General features: G+C 49.8%; 1 protein-coding gene across 2 annotated transcripts in view; it reads right to left on the bottom strand.

The window, feature by feature from the left end:
- Positions 1–1,569: 1,569 nt before the first annotated feature.
- Positions 1,570–14,411, bottom strand: part of arid1ab (AT-rich interactive domain 1Ab) — a 51,237-nt gene continuing 38,395 nt past the window's right edge. Inside the window, exons 7-20 of one of the 2 annotated variants that reach the window (XM_078290384.1) lie at positions 13,688–13,861; positions 12,736–13,036; positions 11,846–12,015; positions 11,601–11,710; positions 11,264–11,473; positions 10,898–11,102; positions 8,620–8,752; positions 7,704–7,879; positions 7,484–7,619; positions 7,213–7,332; positions 6,909–7,005; positions 5,890–6,709; positions 5,165–5,295; positions 1,570–5,005 (exon numbers count right to left, since the gene is read on the bottom strand). In XM_078290384.1, coding sequence (XP_078146510.1) covers positions 3,068–5,005; positions 5,165–5,295; positions 5,890–6,709; positions 6,909–7,005; positions 7,213–7,332; positions 7,484–7,619; positions 7,704–7,879; positions 8,620–8,752; positions 10,898–11,102; positions 11,264–11,473; positions 11,601–11,710; positions 11,846–12,015; positions 12,736–13,036; positions 13,688–13,861 — 4,721 coding nt within the window. In that variant the 3' untranslated portion in view covers positions 1,570–3,067. The remainder of the gene's footprint in view (positions 5,006–5,164; positions 5,296–5,889; positions 6,710–6,908; positions 7,006–7,212; positions 7,333–7,483; positions 7,620–7,703; positions 7,880–8,619; positions 8,753–10,897; positions 11,103–11,263; positions 11,474–11,600; positions 11,711–11,845; positions 12,016–12,735; positions 13,037–13,687; positions 13,862–14,411) is intronic. The other variant, XM_078290385.1, reaches the window with a different exon arrangement.

The raw sequence follows: 14,411 nt of genomic DNA, 5'->3' as shown, positions 1-14,411 counted from the left end.
TTTGGAAATGCCTCATTCATTAAAAATATCACAAAATGTGTCAAAGTAGCATCAAGTGTCTACAGTGGAATCTCCTTTGAAGAATCTTAAAAGTAAAATCAGGCTTCCATTGTGATTTTTCTCATGTCCGCCCAATGCAAATTACAAAATACTCAGAAGTAATTAAAAATGTATTTTGAATGCCTGCTGTGGAAATTGTGTTTATATCTGCATAACAACATAACAATTTGCCTACTTCATTCAAATGAAATAATTCACTGCTGGAATTCTTGGAATGTCAATAAGTGTTTTTCCTATATTAATTTTTCAAATGCAATCTGTCTGATCATAATTCTTTCCCCCATAAGGGCCTGAGCTGCTGTGCCATTACCCACACATGACCTCTAGAGAGCGCAATGGGACACACAATGAAAGCGCTACCATCCACTACTGCCAAAGGAACCTAAGAATAGCACTGACATGTGAAATGAGCCAGTGGACTTTAAGCCAAACACAAAAATGAAACGAAGTGCTAGAAAACAATTGGAAACTCATGTTGCATCACATCATGTCTGCAGTCCTTAAGAAACCCAGTCTATGAAAAGTCTCTTGTCCCTGTTGGAGTTCATAAATAGGCTCTAATGGTGAAAACAGGCCCAATCTTTTCCACAATATCAGCACAGCCAAATGCATTTCATGGGTTTCGCCGAATCAAAGCCTGTCCTACCGGAGCGATGGGTAAACAGGAAATGAGAACATTACTTTGGAACAAATTGACAAGTGGCCAATTAGAAGACAATTGAGCTAGTGCCATGTTCATCTGGTTCTAATGATCTTATGATTGACTGTTTAGTGGATGTTGAGTTGTTATTTTGTCTTCCATCAAGGACCACAATGGAAATAAGTGCTATAACTAACATTTTCCATAGGTATTTTTCTATTTCCCCAAAATCAAATAAATTCTGGCTCAGTGTTCATCATAAGCATGTCAAACTGGTCTTGATGAATATGAAGATTTTAACATCAGGGCTTATGAGGCATTCGTCTGTATGCACCAATTTACCAACACCTCTAAAAATGACTTCCTCTACCCCGCTGATTTGTGTTAACCAAAGATCATAAATGAAATTCCCAGGCAATATTCTGTTGGGGGGGGGGGGGGGGAAGAAAACTGTTTTCCACCCTTCAGCGAATGAAAACTCCCAGTTATCTGTATGCAGCGTGCAGCTCCTCTCGTCTGCTCACATTTCCCTACTAATGTAAATATGTATGTAAATATCAGCATGTATGATCCAGGGACAAGGAGAGGCATGCAACATTGGGGTGAGATGTCAATCAATGCGCGGATGGAAAACATGGCTGTGCATTTGATAAGCAGCATCCTCAACAGAGCTGTGTGTGTGTGTGTGTGTGTTATGCCTATCCATGCATGTGTAAATATCAACACCCTCAGCAAAAGACGTATCAAATTGTCACCGAAGTGCGAGTTGAATGAAAAATTCAGGACTTTTTTATTATTATTTACCGTTGCCTCGACCCAAAAAGCGCCATGTATCATGCATGAGGGGAATAATGAATAAATCCACAGCAAACGTCTTACGAAGATTTAATGTACATTTATTCTTAACACGTGGAACATATAGTATAAAGATTTCATACTGAATAAATGATATTCATTAAGCCAAAAAAAGGAAAAAAAAAAAAAAAGAAGAGGAATTTACATCAAGTTTTTAGCTACATCGTCTGAAATACAAATATGCAGAATCCGCATCACTGGAAAAAAAAATAAAAAATAAAACAAAACAAAAAATAAAATAAAAAAAAATTCAAATGGTTTCTTCATCAAGGTCTAGTTTGTCATTTCTGAAGGAGCTCAAATGGAACCGCAGACATGATTTTTGTTATATTCTCTACACCCGGACCGGAGACGAACTGAAAGTCAAAACTGTTGGGGGTTTTTGCGTTGGACAGCAGCGAAACACCCCTGGTAGCGCGATACGAGCAGGGTGAGGTGCCGAAAAATAACGGAGAGGGGGTGGGGATGGGAGGATGGGGTCAAGTAATCACATGGCGTACTTGATGCGGGGGGGAATCTGAACTGGTAATTCATCAAAGATTAAAAATGGTGAAGAGCAACAGAAGGTGAGAAAGAGAGAGAGAGAGAGAGAGAGAGAGAGAGAAGTGTAATGTACAACATCATATATACACTGCAGCTTGGACTGCATCTAGAGTTGAGGACCAGTCCTAAAGAGGTGACTTTTTTCATATAAGGGTCAAGTCATACAATCAAGGGACAAAGAGAAGAGGTCGGGGTGTTGTAGGTTCACGATACTTTGGGGGGAAAGCCGTTTTCTCTCTCGACATTAACTAAAATTGTTTTTAAAAACTACAGTTTGCTGCCAAGCCAGCGTATCTCAGTGTGAAACAGTATTATTACAGTATGTTTACAGTTTTTAAGGTGTACAGTACAGAAAAAAGTCCTACAATCTACTGCACAGGCCTCCCATGACAGATGTCTGTTCACAGCCAATAATGTGGTTCCTGTGGGGCTGAGTATATAGTATCCAAGTTACAGCAATTATACCACACCAGAGTCCATGAGTCTATTTAGCCTCCAAACATGAACCAGAATATTGTTTTGTCCATGCCCTCTTCCCCCAGCCGACCCCCCGAGGGAGAAAGCGGGCACATATCCCCCAAACTCACTGTAAACGAGACAGCAACTTTGGTTACAGTTTTTTGTTTTTCTTTTTTCTGAAGATTTTTCTTTTCATTAAAAAACAAGTCCTTTTTCCCGCAGGGCAGCGCACTCTCTCCTATGCCTGGGTCCCAATCTGCTCTTCTTGCCAGTATCTTTCTCGTCCCGACTTTTTTAAAATCCACAGCTACTTCATGATATTCCTTCCTTTAGTGAGAAGCAGGGGGGTAGAAAGACAGTGGAATCCGAGGTGATTTTGCATAAATTAAAAAAAAAAAGGACAGTCAGTTTTGCTCTTAGTTCTCTTCACTCACACGCAACAGACACACAAAAAACAAAAAAAGGGGGAGGGGGAACGGAAAGAGGCGGAGCTGAAACCCCCCACGGCTGTCATGACTGGCCAATCAGAAACAGTACGTCACAGATCACATGGGACACCAGAGAGTTCATAAGGGGGGACACCGAGATGTCCAGTAGCCGCGACTCGTACAAAGTGAACTCTGAGTGGTTTTCCTCCACCTTGGCCAGGGCGTGGAGGGCCCGCGCCGCCCGCCGCATCATGTCCACGCTGGTGGGCTCAAAGTGGGGGGCGCCCTGCATGTGCAGCAGGGAGCTCTGGCTTTGCTGGTACTGCGTGGCCGCTAAGCTGTCTTCCAGGAAGCCCAGCAGGTTCCCCACGCTGCCTTTCTGCACCGCTATGGCCCGCGCCGCCAGGCTGTCGCCCTGGGCCAAGTTGGCCAGTAGGACGACCGCCATTTCCCGGCAGACGGCCACCTTGCGCTCGCCGACCAGGCGCACCAGCGAGCCGTAGAGCTTCTCCAGGCGGCTGAACGGCGGCGTTGCCAGAATGAGGTCGACGTTGTTGTCCTGGATGCTGAGCTTGCTGAGGGTCTCGAGGACCAGTCTCTGGGGGGAAAGTGAGCCGTGGGGCCCCAGCGTGGGGAAGGGGTCCAGGGCCTCCGCCGAGGGGCAGACGGCCCAGTGGAGCAGGCCATCCAGCAGCGGCAGGCATATACTCTCCGGGTAGATAGAAAGGTCCAGCTGGCCTGAGATGTTCGCCAGAGTGACCAGGCAGTTCTCCCTTAACACCTCCAGGCAGTCCCACCACCACTCGTCTCTCTCGCAGCTCACGCCTTCGTCCTCCTCTTCCTCCTTCTCGTAGGTGACCGGTGCCTGTTTGCGTTCAGGGTGCCTGTGGTGGAGCAGCACCAGGCGGCCCAGCAGCAGCAGGAGGCCTGGGTGTTTCGACATCTCCTGGTCGTTCCCGGGGATGAAGGAGAGGCTGCGCACGATGTTGGAGACGCAGATGCAGCGGCGAGCCAGCGAGTCCTGCCAGTCCGACAGCGTGCTGAGCGGCGTCTCGTCTTTGCTGTGGGGCTCGTCCTCCAGGATCTTGATGTTGCGGCGGCTCTGCAGGTCCGGGTTGATGCTGAACAGGTACTTGCCGTTCTCCTTCTGCTCCTCGGCGCCGCCGCGGACCACTTCCTCGGTGACCGATCCCGGGCGGGCGGACAGCACGTCGTCAATGGTGGCGGTGACCGGCGCGCTAACAGGAAGGGGAGGAGGAGGAGGAGGGGGGGTCTTCTCCGCGGGGGACTTCTGAGGTTCAGAAGACTGGGGCTGTTGCTGCGGAGGCTTATCCTCCCCATTGGCCTTGGTTTTCTCTGCGTTTTCTGTCACCGTCTCAAGCGCTTGGACCTTCTTGCGGCTCGCAGTGGCTGCTGGCGTTCGTTTCCGCAGCTTGAGAAGGTCCAGCCGGCTCTCGAAGTGGGTCTGGATGTGTTCGGTAGTGTCACCGCCGCCAATACTCCAGTGTATCAGGCCGCTGTCGAAGCTCTGCCGCCGCCCGTACTTGGAGGCGCGGTTCGCCAGGAAGGGATTTTTCTTCCGCACCACCTTGATGGGGAGTTTATCAAACTTGCTGGCCTGCCTGGGCTTCTCCGAGGGGACGCCGGGGTCCTGGGCCGACCCCGTGGCGGAGGCGCTGGCTTCCTTGGAAGAGGACTCCCCTTCCCTCTCCTCGTCCTCTTCCTCTGAAGTCTTCTCTTTCTGGGAGCTCTCCTCCTCCTGTTTCACCTGGACCAGCGTGGAGGGGTCCGGGTTAGCCTTCTCTTCCTCTTCCTCCTCGTCATCCTCCTCCTCTTCATCCGTGTCCATGTCCTCTACCTCGGCGGTTGGAATTTCGTCGTCAGAGCTGTCCTCGGCGGCGTTGGGGTCTATGAGGGTGCGCTGGCCGGGGTCTCCCACTTCGTACTCCTTCAGGATGCCAAAGATCTCGATGAGGCAACGTCTGAAGTACTCCACCACCAGTTCCAGAAATCCAGGCAGCTGAGAAAACATTTAAAAAAAAAAAAAGGTTATTACCAAAACATTCCCATAAATAAATCAACATGCACCATGTGACATTTCATTACCAGGATTCTTAGATTAGTCGCTATATTAATGCTTTACATGTATTTTTAATGGATGTGGGTTCATGGAACTTACCTGGCAAAGGTTAAAAGTAGAAATGCTGTTGTCATCATACAGTAGAATGTTAATGGTGTCCAAGGCCCAAGTGCTTTCAGCTAGTAGGCCTGACTTTAGGGACATCATCACTCTCCAAGCCTCAGGAGTGCCTGTGAAAAGACAAAAATAGAATGAACATGGATGACTAAGCTTCTTTATCATGATTAGTTATTTCATTTGTAAACAACAATTAGAGGTGCACCAATGGCATCTTCAGTATTGATTTGGCATCGATCCAAGTAATCGTACTCGGAACAACAAACAAAGTTGTCCGATATCAAAACGTTAAGGATATCAGATCGTAAAACTTTTCCGGCAGGAGGAAAAACGTCTCCTGGCGTGTGAAAATGCTGATATTTGTGAAGTTCATAAGCAGAGCATCTGTTGTTTAGAAAAGGAACGTCGGCTATACAAGCAAAATGTTATTCTGTTATATTAGGCTTAACCTACCGCGCTCTTCTTTATCTGTTGTTTTTATCTGTTAACATATTCTGAATAAGCCGTTTTTGAGTCTTTCAATATTTTTTTTTTCTTTATCTTCATCCTCTAGCTTATGTTATGTAGCCTATTAGTAGCACTTGGATCAGTATTCATATCGGCTGATCTACTTGAGTACTTAGTAATTGTATACTTTCTGAAGAAATTGGTATCAGTGCACCTCTAATGACAAGTATAGAGTGAGACGCCAGACAAGAGTTCTGTACCAATGTCTTTCATGGTGAGCCGCCTGCGGGGCTTCAGGTGGGGTTGGCTGGCCTCCACGGAGCCGGGTGGGAAGGCCACATCCCGCCTGATCAGGGGTGGCTGCACAGGGGCCTGGCCAATGTGGGAGGCGGGCACCGGGGGTCCGGCTTTCTGCATCTTGATGCCCGAGTGCATGTAGGGGGACTTGCTGGGCGACGTCCTGCTCTCCATGGGCCGGGGCATGGGCGCCGGGCTCGACACCTGGGGAATGTGGTTCTGGGTGGTCTGGTAGTTGGACGGCAGGGGTCTGGACATGGGCGGTCCAGAGCCTCCGGGCCCGTACGGGGGCTGCCGCTGGTTCACGTGTCCGGGCCACTGACCCTCGTGGTTCATGCGCTGGTCTGCCGGCATCATCTCCTCGGAGCGGTTCATGCCATGGTAGCCGGGGCCCTGGCCTGGTACAGGAGGTCCCTGTCGGTTGGGATAGTTGGGGTAGCCCATCTCATTGCGGCCCTGCCACATGGGGCCCTGGGGGCCATCGGGACCTGAAGGCATGGGGCTTCCCATCATCTGGGGAGGCATCGGGGACTGGGAGTTTGGCCCTCCGGAGGACGGTCCTCGCTCCCGGCCGAAGGGAAAGGGGAACTGGTTCTGTGGACCTGGTGGTCTGCGGTCCCCTCCAGGGTAGGCGTTGTACTGGTTGTACATGTCTTGTTGGCCCTGAGGCCCCGATGGCTGGGGTCCTGGCTGCTGCTGACCACTGTAGGGGACGTTGTACATTTCTCCCTCATGACGCTTGGCAGGAGGGCCATAGCCTCCATCTACAGGCCGCTTGTAGTTCTGTCAGCAGACGATACAATATTATCAATTACAATGGCTTACCTTATAATAATTAGAGGAATTCAAAGCATGAACCTGTTAATCATGTAGCCAGCACAGATAGTAATATTTATGAAATGTATCTTAAATCAATGGAACATTTACAAGGGCGATCAAGCTGCGATGGGAACACAGCGAACAACGAACAAAATGTTCTTACCGGTTGTTGCTGTGGATACATTCCTGGCTGCTGATTTGGGTATGGGCCACCAGGGGGCGCTCCTTGGCCAGGGTATTGATTAGCATAGGTCTCATGCCTGCAAACAACAACAAAAAACATTTCACACGTCATTTCATTTCTTTTTCCTATGAATTGCACAGGAATTTCTAGGCAAAAATGACAATAATCCTGCTCTCACTCTCAATATCACAATGACAAAATACCTTAAAACTATCGTCTGTTTCCTTCAGTCATAATAAAAGCCAATCATAGCCTTGTGTGGTCTAAGGTGAACGGTACTGACCGCTGCTGCTGCGGAGGGCGGCTGGGCGAATACATCCCTGTGTCGGCTCCAGAAGGCATCAGGTTGGGCTGGGGAGCTCCTGGTCCCATGCTGCCATCAGGGCCCATGCCTGGCTCCTGTCTGTAAACACAACAAACAATGCTCATCAGCTGATGTTGTTACAGACAGAAAGGTGTCTGGGATGTTAATCAGCACTAGCCTCTATGATTAAAACTAAACGCTATATCGGTATCCTAATTGGGTAAAGAACAGCGTGGCGTGGAGGGCTTACCTGCGGTCGTATCCCGGTCCATATGGGTATTGTTGCCTCTGGCCCATCTGCATGTTGCCCATAGGGCCTGGTGGGCCTCTGTTATACTGTTCTCCCATCCCACTGTTAGGGCCTGGGCTCATGAACTGCTCTCCAGCTGAAAAAAACATGGACACAATATTGTCAGATTCAGCTCAAACTGTATTTTCATGGATGAGCTGGTGGGTCGGCCGGCCCTCACCTTTCCTCATGCCACCGAAGGGGTCCTTGTTGGGCTCGTAGGGTCCCATCCGGCCCATCATCTCCGGCCCGCCCATCCCAGGCTGGTAGCCCTGAGAGTTGGGAGTCATGGCGTTCCTTCTGGCAAACGCCGGATCTCCGCCGTCGGCAAAGGGGTCCTGCAGATTCACGCTACTCCTAGACGAGGGCAGGAGGCTCATTAGTAAAATATATGCATAGCTTTTGCTCCATATTCTCATAGTTTTCTCATTTGCTTTACATTCAGGGTCCCTTCACAGTTTCAGTTTCAAAATTCAATACTATTTCCAGACCATAATCTCTTGTTTTGAAGATATTAGCCTTCAATATGATTTGCTGATGAGTCGTTTTGCTCCTACTAACTATGTCATATCACTCTGTAGATGAAGATTATTCTTCATATCGAGATATATCAAAATATGTGAGATGATTTTCCAAAACTAAGTATGGATATCTTCTATCTTATTACCAAATTCGTTTTACATACAGATTTTCCAGACCTGTGGGAACGCTGTATATTACATTTATCTTGATATTGCACATTTTGTTTAACTTTCATACTGCATGTTTCATATCTTCTGTATATTTTCATATCGTAAAATGTGCTATATTTATGACCTACCATTTGCTCTATTCTTATATTCTGCATTCAGTCTCTCTCATAAAGTGTTTTGCAAACCATAATAAAACTTTAACCCATACCTTTTAACTTTTGCTATCTTCTTGATTACATTCTATTTTTTGTATTCTATTACTATTTGCAGCTGCAGCGACCCAATTTCCCCATGGGGATCGTTTGAGTTTTATGTTATCACCATCATTATGATTATTCCTAACACTGTCACCATTATAAGAAACCTAACCATGCGGGATGTGATGCTGTGGCTCCTGACTCGTACCTGACGCCGGGCATTGGGGGCATCTGGGTGTGCGGGGTGGAGGCCGGGGTGGGGGGCTTCAGGTCTCCCCCCTCCGCCATCGAACTACTGGTGGACTGGGGAGTCTGGGGGCCTTGGAGAGATCCGGAGCCCGCTGCGGAACAAGAGCACACAGACACACTTTGAGTACAGCAACCAAGACTGGGAAAGCAAGGACCAAATCCGCCAGCTTGTAATATTCAAAGATTCCCAAGAATTCGAAGAATCCAGCGCCTGAGGATAGGATCCAGTCCCCCGCCCCCCCTCCCTCCACCCGCTCTTTTTACTCCAAGGATAACGGAGGGGGGAGTTGGTAGTTGATACGGAGGCGGGATAGCCTTGTGGTTGGATAGGCCGAGCGCTGCTGGGGGCTCTCTGGAACACATGCTGCTTTTTTGGCAATCCTAAATCCCATTAAGAAATTCCTGAGCGCTGCGCGGAGGAGCGCGGTTTGTGTCAGAGCTGGCTGGCTTTTGAGCGCGCAGCCAGCAAGAGTGTTGAATCCTTCAGCTCATCACAGCATGCCAACCCCCTCACCCCACCCCCATCACCCACCCACCCCCCACCTCCGCCGGCTCTTGGAGTCACCAGGAAACAATGATCTAAACCCTGACTCTGACAGATTACCGCCTGGCCTATAGAGAGAGGAGACAGCCAGGGAAAGAGAGAGGGAGAGAGTTGTGCATGTGTGCATGAGAGTAAGTGATCGCTTGTTTGTGTTGTGTGTGTGTGTGTGTGTGTGTGTGTGCGAGCGACGTGGTGGCGCTCATCCTTAACCTCAGCTCAGGACTTCTCACTATTAGCACGCCAGTCTGATGACTCACAGGTTCCCATTCATTAAACTGGCACACACACACACACACACACACACACACACACACACACACACACACACCGGGGTCACTGGCAGGTCACATTTATTCACATTTTCTCACATCACACCCTCTCTCACTCTCTCTCACACACACACACACTAACCAACTCGCCCCCCTCCCCCCCCCTCCCTCCCTCCCTCCCTCCCTCTGGGCAGGGATTTCCCTCTACAACAGATGAAGAGAGGAAGGGGGGGTGGGGTGGGGGTGGGGGGTGGGGGAGGGATTTTGTGAGGGCGGGAAAAAAATAGCGTGTTGGGGAGAGAGAGAGAGAGAGAGAGGGGGAGGAAAAAAAAGCGTGTGATTTTTACACACACACACACACACACAAGCCTTTCCCCCCCCCATTCATCATTTCTGGCTCAGCACTAATCTCCAGGGAGTGTTGCCTTGCCTCTGTAGCCCAGGGCCAGGCACCAGGCAGGGAGGACGAGCCACTGACGGGGCATCGCTATCGCCAGATCACACCGCCCCCGCCCTCCCCCCACCTCCGCACTCACTCTTCCTTCATACTAGAGGGCTGATGCCAGCTGACAAGCTCCCTGATGTCTCCTGTAACCCCCCCGCCCCCCTCCCTCCCTCCCCCTTACGCTGACTCAGTGCCCCGTGTCTGACAGCCTGGGTCTCGCCCAACCAAAGCAGCACGTGGCTGGTCCTGGCATGGCCTGGCAGCTATGGATATGAGAGGAATCCCTCCAAAACAAACAGCTTCCAGGCGACAACGCAGTCCCAAGTACACCCGCCCCCCTCCCTCCCTCCCTCCGCCCCTCACCTCTGGTATGACACACTGCCAGTTTACACACACACACACACACACACTGCGCTGACGGCGTTTCATACAGTTTTTGCCCGTGAACCAACATTCTAAGTTCATTCAGAGGATTGGCATGCCGGGGGCGTCGGCAGTCTGCGCCGAAGACCAATGGGGAGTCGGGGAAGGACGAGTCGATCGGCGCGTCCTGTGCAAATGCCAGGGAGTATTCCCCCGGAGACGCGCTCGTGAAACTGTCCAGAGGACACGGCGCACTTCGGTGACTTACTGCTACGCCGCCGTCGTTTAACAGCTCCTCCGCCACAAGCCAAAACAGCCATGATTTATAGGGGATGGCAGCCCGTACAGGAGATGACAAACGACGGTGTAAGATTGCCTTTTAACATCGCAATTAATAGGATACAATAAAATACACTAGTTTATAGGCAGATGATGTGAGGCAAGGAGAGCGAGGAGGATGTGATGAATTGCATAGAAACCGCACTACACCCAAGGGACAGAAGGAAAAATGAAATAAACTTTCATTCATTCGATTTGAGTGTAATTCGATGTGTAACTCAGTTTTGGACAGGAGGAGGGGGGGGGTGATGAGAAGCAGGAGGACTCCGCCGCTCACCTGGGCTGGGAGGCTGGATCTTGGGCTGGTTCTTTTTGGCGTCCGTGTTGAAAAAGTCCGGGGGCGGGTCCTCGCCGCGCTCGATCTTGCACTCGAAGGCGTACAAACACTGGATGTACTGTTTCTTCAGCGAACTGGCTGCGCTGCTCGACGTGCCCACGTTCAGGTTGGTGGCCAGCTCCCTCCACTTCTTGTTCTTATTCACCTGGTGGGCGGAAGCAAGGAGGAGGCTCACAAAGCCGCACACAGCAAACCTCATAACAATCGCAACGGTATCTGTTCTGATCTGTAATAACACAGAACAGCAGCCAGCGGGCGAGTTATCGTGCACAAGTACAAACAAATTCGGATGCAATCCGGCCGTACCTGGGTAAGGCCGCCGATCTCTTTGACGGACACGTAGAGTCTGAAGAGGTCGAGAGGCTTGCGGCCCACGGCGGGCAGGTTGTTCATGCCCATGGCTTTCTCCTCGGCGAAGGCCAGGTATCGGTCCACCCACATCTTCCTCTCGGGCTCCGGGCCGAGCTCGTACAGGCGAGTGATCTTCTCGTTGGTGATGGTGGAAGAGCTCGACTTCTGCAGGGCGGGAGAGGGAGATGGGAGGAAATTGTGAGATGGGATCGGACAACACCGACCTGACAAGTCTGAAATTTGATCCTATGGATTTTGAACTAAAAAGATAGTAAAATTCGAGGATACGCACTTTTACCTTTTTGGATTCAGGCTTAGGAGTCCCCTCGACTTTGTTGTTCATCTTCTGGGCAGGGTTCATTTTGTCCATGCCAAACTCCGGACTGGGAGCCATTCCTGGGACTTGAGGTGATAAGAGGAGGGTATAAAATATAAAACACATTACCAATCTATAAAACTATTTTATGGACAAAAAGGTCTAAATCCACAGCGGTACCATAACAGCCTGAGCAGGACTGGAATGTGGCGGTCACTCACCGGGGGTGTTGTTGGCCATGTTCGCTCCCATAGGGTACGGCCCTGGCCCTGGACTTGGCCCTGGCCCTGGCCCTCCCTGGTTCATCATGCCCTGCATGCTGTTCATGCCAGGGCCATACGGAGAGCCTGCTCCCATCATGCCTTGGGACATGTTAGGGTAGCCGGGCGGCCTAGAGAAGGGAGTGGTGGTTTAATAACACTTGGCAAAAAAAAGATACCACTAGCCGACAGACACTATGCATCATGTCATGGCATTCACAGTAAAACATATCATGAAATTACATGAAATGAAGAGAAAATTTAAGAGTCTTCTATCCTTTTCATGTCTTCCTGTACTTAGATGTCTTTATATTGTTACAAAGCTCTGCTTTCCCTTGCCATGTGTTTACTGGGTTGAGCTTATTCTGCAGGAATAATTGGTTCCAGCGTTTGCCAAGCCCACCTGAGTGTTTCTCTGTAGGCTGAGCTGGCTTCCTGACTGGGAAAGGATGTGATTCACTGATCTCAGAGGCCATCTCTCTCTCTCTCTCTCTCTCAATTTTTCTTTCTCTGTCTCTATCATTGGTAGATGTTTCGTCTACTCCCATCTACTCTGCAGCTTGTTCAGGCACCAACATACACCACAGCCTGGCTTGCCCGTGGGAGGAACCAATCATTTTTCAGGGTCACACACTCATACAAGCACATACAAGCGTGCACACAAACACGCAGACACACTGTCACACACACACACTTGTTATTCCACTAAAAAGATGAAAAGAGAACTCTCCAGGCTCAAGAGTCTTAACGCTAGTCTCCATACAACAGTGCTGGTGAATGACCCTTGACAGTCAACTGCTCCCTAGTGTCTCATTGAGACACTGCAGCAGCCAGTAGCTGCAGCCACCCACCTGTTGTGTATGGAGTTGGAGGGTCCGTGGTGCATGGGGGGGCCACCGTCCTTCCTGTTCATGCCCGGGGGAGGACACATCCCGGACGCCACCTGAGGAGGCATGCCGGCCATGTTAGGGCCCATCCCGGGACCGTAGGGCCGAGCGCCCATCTGCCCTGGGCCCATTCTGCTGGGAGGCATGGCTCCGTAAGGAGCCCCGCCGGCCTGGCCGGGTATGGGGTTCATGGAGCCGGCCATGCCGGGACCTCCGGGGTAGTTGGCGTTGGGCATCCCGCTGTAGCCGGGCTGTCTGGGGTAACCTGGAAGGGTCGGAGATAGAGAAACGTTTAGACTGGTACTGTCCGGTACAATGGGCTGCTTCACCCAGTCATCTGATGCCTTTTCACACCAACCTACTGTGGGCCTCCAGTATCAGGGAGTCTTTATTTATAAAATGTGTTTCAGTCTAAAACAGAGAAATCTTTGGAGGAACTTCTAGTAATTTCTGCCTGACTAGACAAGAGTTTCAGCAGTCCAGCTCTAAATTTACCTCTGTGCTGCCTGTTCTGACAAGCAGCCTGATGAGGCAGGCTTTATCTGGCCCTCGCTGTTGGCTGATATGACTAATAGCACAACTTCTTCAAAGCCCACAGAAACCATCTGAGACTTCAAAGTGAAGTGATACAATTTCATAAATCTATGTAGTGAGAAGAAACTTCAAAGCCTCTCTGAATCTAGGCTACCTAAGACACTCTGTGATGGTCACAGGACGACAACTGTAAACTCGTTCAAAAACTGTATTTTTAGCATTTCAAACAAACCAGCGTGACGTGAAGGAGCACAGCGCTCCGCTCTACAATCCACCGTGTTCTAAACCAATGTAGAGGGCCAGTTATAACACCACCACGTCTCCAGATACCCCACCTGTTCTTAAGCCTTTTTCCCCCCTGCCTTTCGCCCGCAGCACTCACCTTGTGGGCCGTACTGGCTCCCCTGAGGCCCGGCGTAGTTTCCCATGGAGTTGTTCTGAGGATAGGGCCCCATCCCAGCATGCATCTGGCCTCCCGAAGACTGGCGTGGAGATAAGGCGGAGCCAGGTTGACCAGGGGACCCGTAAGGAGGCATCTGAGGGTTACGCATGTACACTGGAGAGCCGGAGAGGATTGCATGGCGGAGGGGAGGAGAGAACGTCATTAGATGCACACTTCTTCATTTGTCAAACACCTCATGCACATCACTGCTTAGCAGAAAGGACTAAAATCACACAATATAAGAGAAGAACCTAGCTCTTTACTATTAACAGCAGTACAACGTGTCTGTCTTATTTTACCCTCATTTGACCTGGCAAGTTGACTAAGGACACAGTCTTTAAAAAATTTTTTTTTTTTTTTTTTTTTTAAAGATTATTTCTTTGAATTTTTGCCTTTATCAGATTATAGTGAAGACAGACAGGAAAAATTAGAGAGAAAGAGAGGGATGACACAGGACGTCATGGCTACATGGTATGTGCCTTAGACTGCTGATCCACCAGGACGCCCCCAAGAACACAGTCTTATTTAAAGCCACAGCCTGGGGAGTGTTTGCAGGGGAGGGAGGGAGGGAGAGAGGGAGGGATGCAAACAAACAATCACACCTAGGAGTTGCCAAGTAGACAGAAACACACTCTTGCACTGTTGGCCACTGAGCGACTGCACT

Source organism: Centroberyx gerrardi, chromosome 19, assembly GCF_048128805.1.
Source record: "Centroberyx gerrardi isolate f3 chromosome 19, fCenGer3.hap1.cur.20231027, whole genome shotgun sequence".
Taxonomy (NCBI): Eukaryota; Metazoa; Chordata; class Actinopteri; order Beryciformes; family Berycidae; genus Centroberyx; species Centroberyx gerrardi.
This window is presented reverse-complemented; position numbering and strand designations above follow the sequence as displayed.